General features: G+C 32.5%; 1 protein-coding gene across 1 annotated transcript; it reads left to right on the top strand.

Moving 5' to 3' along the window:
- The first annotated feature begins 420 nt into the window (after nt 1-420).
- Nucleotides 421-2,175, top strand: LOC103488606 (uncharacterized). The gene is made up of 5 exons (XM_008447428.3): nt 421-698; nt 807-910; nt 998-1,169; nt 1,244-1,363; nt 1,488-2,175. Exons 1-5 carry the CDS (start codon nt 513-515, stop codon nt 1,995-1,997), a joined length of 1,092 nt encoding a protein of 363 aa, XP_008445650.2. The 5' UTR covers nt 421-512; the 3' UTR covers nt 1,998-2,175.
- Nucleotides 2,176-8,408: the final 6,233 nt, after the last annotated feature.

Genomic DNA, 8,408 nt, shown 5'->3' on the forward strand with positions numbered 1-8,408 from the left:
TAGTTACCTAAATCTAAACGACCTAAAAAAAAAAGAGAAAAAGAAAAAAGATGGAAAGAAATCGTAGGAGTAAAGGAGAAAGAGGATAAAAAATCGAAGAAAAATGGAAAGACAAATCTAAAATATTTGATCGTAGTTTATTATATTTATGAAAGTTTTTTTTGATATATTTGAAAATAAAAAAATAAATTAAAATATTTATAAGTTATAATAAAATTATGAATGTTATGGATGATAGAAACGGATAGATTTTCATTATCCTGTATCAACGTTACTGAGTATAAACATATCAATATTTATTGATGTGAAATTTGGTTAAATGTTAAGGTGTATATAATGAAAGATTGCGGGGGTAATTAAGGGAAGACGAGGTGTAATGAAAGTTGAAAGTGGGTCAAGGGAAGCGTGTCTGAGGGTTTTTACACAACTTTCCTATATAAACAAATTCTCATTCAATATTCCATCCAATAATATCCCCAAACACCCCATTTCAATTCCCCTTCCATTTCGCCATGGGAAGAAAGCTTGACGCTCTTCTTGGTAGGAATTTCAGAGCCTCCAAATTTCGCCCTCTTCTCAATCTCTCCCTCTCTCGTCTTTCTATTCTCACCGCCCAACGCCGTCTCCGGTGCTCTCAGGCCAATTCCGATGTCCTTCAACTCCTTCAACTCTCCCACCACCACCGCGCTTTACTTCGAGTACGTTTCTCTTCTCTTCCCCCCCCCCCCCCCCCCCCCCTCCCCCCTTTTTTTTCCCTTCTTTTCAATTTTAATTTATTCATTTCTTTTCTGTTTCTTCATTCCTAGGTCGAGAAAGTCATTAAGGATCAGAATGCTCTGGATGCTTATGTTTTAATTGAAGGCTACCTTAATCTCTTGCTTGAAAGAACCACTCTCCTCGAACAACAAAGGTTTTGTTTCTTATTGGTCTCTCCTCCTCTAACCTCCTTCTTAATCATTTCATTTGATTTTACTTATTGTTCTTTTTTTAATTGCAGTGAGTGCCCTGAAGAATTGAAAGAGCCAGTTGCAGGATTACTCTTTGCAGCCTCAAGATGTGGGGATTTCCCTGAACTTCATGAGATCAAATCAGTTTTGACCACTCGTTTTGGCAAGGAATTCACTGCTCGTGCTGTTGAATTACGCAACAATTGTGGAGTTAATCTTTCGGTAAATTTTGGGTTCTCTTTATTCACTCCTGGTTCATTCCTTTCTTTTATTCATTGTTTGCTTTGTCTCTGTAGTTAATGCAAAAACTTTCCACAAGGCAGCCCCCTTTGGAGACTAGAGTGGAGGTCCTCAAATCCATTGCTTCCGAGAATGGGATTGTATTGCAATTTGACCAGCTTCCTCATTCCAATGAGGTATACAACTTGAACTTGACATTTTATTTTGCTGCTTACAGCTGTGTTTTCGTAGCAGAGTCAAAACCCGAAATCTTCAATCTTCCTAAGACCCAATTTGCGATTCTTTTTCTGATTATCGCAGGAAAAAGTAGCGAGAAGCGGGAGGCAAAGCGAGGCAGAGGGGCGGAGTGAAGAATTTTCAAATGAAGTGGCATCTGATTCTAAAAAAACGTACAAAGATGTGGCGGATGCAGCACAAGCCGCTTTTGAATCAGCAGCTCAAGCAGCAGCTGCTGCACGAGCTGCCATGGAGCTCTCCCGATCCCATGAGGGTCCAAGCAGCCCGAGTAAGCCTGGCTCTGGAACCACTCCACATAACAAACAAAAGAAAGAGAAAACAGAGGTTGAATCTAAAGTAAAACAAGAAATGGAGGAATATGGAAATGGGAGGAGAGGAGAAGGAGAAGGAGAAGAAGAAGAAGGGGGGAAAATGGGAGGGGATGAAATGGATGAGGAGAGAACTTCAAATACTAAAAATGGGTTGAAGATGGAAACAAAGGTAGAGAAAACAGAGGTAAGTGAGAAGGGAAGCTTTCGTTTAAATCTGGAGAAGAAACCAATTTCAGTAAGAACAAGAAGAGTACGAGGATAGTGAACAAGAACAATATAAATGTCGTTCATATAATTGGGTTTGCTTTTGGATTCTTTCATCATATATATATATATAATATATTTTTTGATTTGTAGGAATATCATGGAAATTGTGTAATTATGTGGTTTGGGAATTCTGGTATGGTATGATAAATACAACGTTTTTGTTTGTTCTACAATGGTATATTCACATTAATATTTGACGACTACCTTTTGTTATTTTTTTTCTTGAAGTCCAAATTATTCAATCAACTAAACTGTTTTAATTGTTTTTAATTTACATTAGTATTATAGTCTATATGGATTTGAATAAGTGAATATGATTGGAACATTTGGTATATGTATGTATATGTATATGACTACACATTAAGTATGAAAATAGCGTGGTTTCAAAAACTATTTAAAAGAAAAAATGAGTGCTTAACACGGATTCTATTTTTAAAAACAATAACAATTGGTTTATCAATTTTGGTGAGATTTTTAAAATCGAATAATTCTGAAGTTCGATTTATCCAGTGTAATGAGCTTTTTTTAGGAATAATTGAACAACAAATAAATATAAATTTCATATAATATCTATGCTTTGAATGGAAGTAGGGGTAAGAATAACTTGACAATCTAAATAACCCGCACTACCCAACCTATATTATGTAAGGACTATCCAACTCATATATATGTGAGTTGGATTTGGTTAGTTTAAAATATAGGTTGGGTTGGATTGAAAATTTTAAATTTTTTTTGGGTTGAGTTGGTTTGAATTGGAGGGTTGAAAAATTCGTTTCAACCCAACCCAACCCGAATTAATATAATAATAACATAGATATATTATATTATTTTTTAATAAAATATAAACTTAAAACCTTAAAAACACCGCTATTGAACGGCGAACACTGCTTCTTCACTTCGCCTTCGTCTTCCTTCATCTTTCGATTTCATCCTTGCTGAGTCATTCCTTCATTTGGTCGCCTCTTCTTTTCAACCTTCAAGTTTGTCATCTTATTTCTCTTCAAGTTCATCATCTCAGTTCTCTTCAAGTTCGTCATCTCAGTTCTCTTCAAGTTCGTCTTCACAGTTCTCTTCAAGTTCATATTCAAGTTCGCCTCTTCGAAATCTCTTCTCAGTTGTCTTCAAGTCCTAAAGGTTAGTACTCGAAATCTTTGAAATAAAGATTGTTATTGAAATTCTTGATTGAAATATAGCTGAATTTGATTCTTTGAATGACATATCAGAGGCTGACATTATTATTGGCATCCTTTTGTGTTTCAATTTGTAATGGTTTTGGCACAAGAATTGTAAAAATTGGTCTAAAACTCGATTTTTGGGTCTCAATTCCATGCTTTGATATTCCATTAGCCAAGATTGGAAAACTATTGTTGATAGCCGATTGCAAGGGGGTTTGTGAGTTGTACTTATTGATTCTTTTTAGTTTTTTACCAAACAGTTTTGTAGCTTCATGGCTTAGAGAGGGTATAATTTTATTTATTCCTAGTCAAGAAGCCTACTAGCTAGGTATAAAAGAAAGCAAAAAAAAAAAAAAAAAAAAAAAAAAGACAACCCGACAACCCAACCCATATTTTATGGGTTGAGTTGAGTTGGGTTGGGTTGCCAACTCAACCAACCCGAAAATATGGGTTGGGTTGAGAATGTCTCCCAACCCAATTACACCCCTAAAAGAAAGAATCATTAATTTAGTTTTTAATGTATTTGTTATTGGTAAAAACGAGACAATTGAAACATACAAACGAGAAAATATTATATCAAATAAAATAGAGGAATACTTTCATAAAAATAACAAACTACTAAAATATTTACGGTATGTGTAACAAAGTCTGTATAAAGTTAACCATTTTCTAAATATTCCAAGTTTTCCTTTCCGTCTTTCCTCTCTTAGCTCGCTTCAATTTTCTTTCTATCGTTTTCCTTCATTTTCTCTTTTTTTTTTTTTTTTTTTTTTTTTTTTTTTTTTTTTTTTCGTTAGTGATTTCTTTCATCTCTTTCTTCTTTTTTTTACGTCATTTAGATTTGGGTAATCAAATTTGATTTCTTTCTATCGTCTTTTCTTTTCCGATGGTATTTCTTTGCATCATCTTTCTTCTTTTCCTCCTCTTTTTTTTAGACTAATCAAATCTAAAAGATTATGTATAAAAAATCTTGAAAAAAATCGTTCAGATTGAAGTAGCCAAATCTAAACGATGGTGTAAAAAAAATAAATGATCGTGTACCAAAAGAATTAAAAAAAAAAATCGTTTAGCCAAATCTAAATGATTTTGTACCAAAGAATTTTGAAAATATAAACGATCGTGTAACCAAATTAAATGATATAATTGAAAAAATAAATCATTTAGATTTGGCTATATAAATCTAAACGACCAAATCTAAACGATCGTGTACCAAACAATAGCCAAATTTAAATGATCGTGTACCAAATATATTATGTGCGTTGTTGATGGCATGGTTATTGGGACATTTTTGGTATTTTTTATTGTGGATCGGTGGACTTTTTTTGTTTTCGAAATTGTTCTGTATAGTGTAAATATTTTGCTATTTTGTTATATTTTTAAAAAGACCCCTAAAATATAATATGTACAATAAATAATAAATTAGGAAATTAGAAATTAGGAAATACTCCACAAATTTTACTTTCTCCGATATCTATGAAAATTTAACTAATAGGCACAATTTGACAAATATGTGGTGGATTACAAGTTGAATGTGGAGAAAAATGACACATGACAATGGACACGCATAATGAGCACCTCTTATGTATTGGGAGACTTTTATAAATATAACAAACAAATAAAATATTTACGACCCGTGTAATAAAATGAAAAAGTTTATGAAGTTTGCCATTTTTAAAAATATTCAAGGTTTACCCTTCTCTTTTATCGTCTTTCTTCTCCTCTTCCTCTGCGATTTTTTTTCTTACCATCGTCTTTCTTCTCTTTTTTTTGCAAATTTTTATTTGGTTGTTCAAGATCGTGTACTAAATATAAAACATCTTAAAAAAACACGTTTAGATTTGAGCTTTGACTACCAAAATCTAAACGATCGTATACCAAATAATCTTAAAAAATTGTTTATATTTGGGTAGTCAAATCTAAGTGATCGTGTACAAAAAATAGCCAAATCTAAACGATCGTGTACAAAGAAACTTAAAACAATTGTTTAGATTTGGGTAGCCAAATAGCCAAATAGCCAAATCTAAACGATAATGTACAAAAAAATAAACAATCGTGTAGCCAAATATAAACGATCGTATCAAAAGAATTTTGAAAAAAATCGTTTAGCCAAATCTAAACGATCGTGTACCAAAGAATCTTGAAAAAAAAATCGTTTAAATTTAGCTACCCTAATCTAAACGATCAAATTTAAATGATCGTGCACATAGAATCCTGAAAAAAAAATCGTTTGGATTTGACTATCCAAATCTAAATGATCGTGTTACAAACAATAGCCAAATCTAAACGTTCATGTATCAAATATATTACGCGTATTGTAGACGGCGTGGTTGATAATATATTTTTGGTATTTTCTATTGTGGACCTGCAGGCTTTTTCCGTTTTCGAAATTGTTCTATATAATTAAATATTTTGCCGTTTTGTTATATTTTTGAAATGAATCCTATAACATTTATAATATTCGTAAAATTAGAGTGCGCTTAAAATTATTAAAATGAATTTCGGTAAGCATGGGGATTAAATGGTTAGTTGACCAAATTTAGATGATTATTTCATAATTTATATTCAAATTCATCTTAAATTAAATAATTGAAAAAACCACCCAGTTTTGTATGCTTCCACTATGATACTATTCATGAATAGAAGATGATCCATTTTGATCATGCCTAGAACGCCCACCATTATTGTAACAATGTATAGTTGATGTTTGATCTTCATCAATACCCTAATTATATGTAATTGATAGATTACTTATTGTTCATCAAACTCATGGATGAGATTGATATGTCTATAGTGTTTATTCTTAGATTGTCAAATAAATAAAATGTGGAATATGGTAAACATTATTAGAGGTTGTATCATGAATATAGGTGTATATTGTGGTAGTAAATGGTAGTGTTTTAAGTTAGACCGGTATGACAATCCTAGAAGGAAAGAGGTGAATAGAGTTTTAATTAAATTTTTTAATAAATATGCCCAAATTAAATTAATTAGATAATTTTTAAATTAAATTAAAAAACTTTAGCTAATTTAGGTTAATAACAACATTGTTAAAAAAAATGCAATAGAACATACAATCAATCTCAACCAACAAGAATATACAACTAAAATTAAATGAAAAAAGTAATTAGAAAAGAGTTAGAGAAGAAGACACCACAAATTTCTTGTGGTTCAGTACTTTCCCAAACACCTTTTAAGATTTTGATTGAAAACTTTCTTTTGAGTACTCTTTATACGGATTAAAATTAAACAGCTACTTGCTTCTTTTTTGGGTTTAAGAGCAAATTCGATCCTTTGCACAAGTTAGGATCCAACCGTCATAATATGTTGAAGCTTTAAATCACATAGAAGAAAACTCTATAAAATTAAAGAGTGAGTATACAATTTTAAGCTCACAATAATTAATCTTCTCTCAAAGGCAAGATGAAAAGAATGAAAATTAAAAGCTTTAAAGAGGATAACAATGAGGACTATTAAATTTTTTAAGGATTATAAAGTTAAACAAAGTTGTTAAAATTTGGAAAAAAAATGAAGTATTTAAAAAGAGGGGGAAAAATATTGAAATTATATATTCGCCCCAACATTTGGACAAAAGATAAGGATCATTTTGTCCAGTAAGAAGATTATCTTTTTTCTAGATCCCAACGTCTCAATTGATCATGGAGTATGTTTCAAGATGAGGATTTGTTGTTGGTATCCAAACTTCATAATAAACCCTTGTATGTTTCTAGATATATTCGAGAATTTAGAGTGGACTGGATTCTCATCGATAATGAATCAACTGTCAACATAATGCCGAAGTCGACTATGTGACTATTAGGCATCTTTATGGACAAATAGCAAGTTGGTAATTCATGGTTTCAACTAAGGCATCCAAAGCGTAATAGGCATGATATGCTTAGAACTCACAATTGGCGACCTAAAGGCTAGTGCGTTGTTTCATGTTATAGACTCAAGGATAACTTACAAGTTGTTATTAGGATGTCCTTGGATTCATGAAAAGGGAGTAGTAACTTCGATACTGCATTAATGCTTTAAATTTTATCAAGACGGCGTAAAAAAGGTTGAAGCCGACTCTAACCTGTTCTCAAAGGCCGAGTCTCACTTCGTAGATGCAATGTTTGATTTGAAGAATGATACTATTTTGGAAGCTATGCCTACATAAATTCCCCATATAAAAGGAGAAGATAATTCATAGCTGAAGTCACCTTGCAAGCATAAAAAAGGAACCACATGAAGATATAGGAACCTTTAACTCTGGCAAGGGCGAGGCATCCGTTGGCACCACAGAAAGTATGATTTTGAAAGATGAAAAGACATCAAACCCGTCAGTCTTGTGCTATGTTCTTCTGTCGAGGGACAAGAAAGGTAAGTCACCTTTCGTGGAGTCCCTAAAAGACTTGAAGGTTAGTGACATCGAAGCCTTAAAAGAAAGCTTCACTACATCGCTAACTAAGATAGCGAAGCAAGAAATAAACTTAAACCTAACGAAAAAAAAACTTCCCAGCTCACCTCGAGTTCAAAAGCTTGAAAATTCATAAACAACCTTAGCTCTTCTCAACCTAAAAGAGGCTTTTATGGTAAGAACATGTTATACCCGGATCAAGAAAAGGACTCAGATACAAGTCACCATAACCAATCAACATAACTAAAAAGTGGAAGGAAAGAGTGGTTGACATAAATTATATAACAGTTGAGGAGGTTGATAGTATAGAAGAAAAAGGAGATGTTAATCAAAGAACCTCGACGTTTGATCGTATTAGACCAATTGTTCAATAGTGGATCAGTGGGACTTAAGAAGCCAGATGTAACCTCTGGATAAAACGATATTTTGACCAAGTCGAGATTATGAACAACCTGTGAAGGATTAACTTACTAATCATGGTTATATCAGGTGAACAGAAATATATCTATAGTGAGGGGAGTGCAACTACAAGACTTTAGTGGAATGACCCGTTAGTTAACAAATATTGATTAGCTAGGTCTAAAAGGGTTTAGCCAGTTAATTTTGGATCGTTGGAGCCCATGATCTATAGGTCTATTAGGTTCCCCTGTTAGTTCATACAAAATTAACTTAGAACAATATGTTGGAATGATTTGAATAGTTCGAATTAGGTAAATAAAGAGAAACCAATGAATATATGTGATATAACCATCGATTATAGGTTTAAGATAGAGCTTTATATTTAAATTATGATTTAAATATAAAAATATGAATAGGATTCATATTCGGA

Source organism: Cucumis melo, chromosome 3 (assembly GCF_025177605.1).
Source record: "Cucumis melo cultivar AY chromosome 3, USDA_Cmelo_AY_1.0, whole genome shotgun sequence".
Taxonomy (NCBI): domain Eukaryota; kingdom Viridiplantae; phylum Streptophyta; class Magnoliopsida; order Cucurbitales; family Cucurbitaceae; genus Cucumis; species Cucumis melo.

Bases quoted from the DNA above. Each gene is read 5' to 3' on its own strand.
- LOC103488606 (XM_008447428.3), top strand. From the start codon at position 513: ATGGGAAGAAAGCTTGACGCTCTTCTTGGTAGGAATTTCAGAGCCTCC. The intron at 699-806 runs GTACGTTTCTCT...CTTCATTCCTAG, and splicing joins ACCACCGCGCTTTACTTCGA to GTCGAGAAAGTCATTAAGGA. The intron at 1,364-1,487 runs GTATACAACTTG...TGATTATCGCAG, and splicing joins AGCTTCCTCATTCCAATGAG to GAAAAAGTAGCGAGAAGCGG.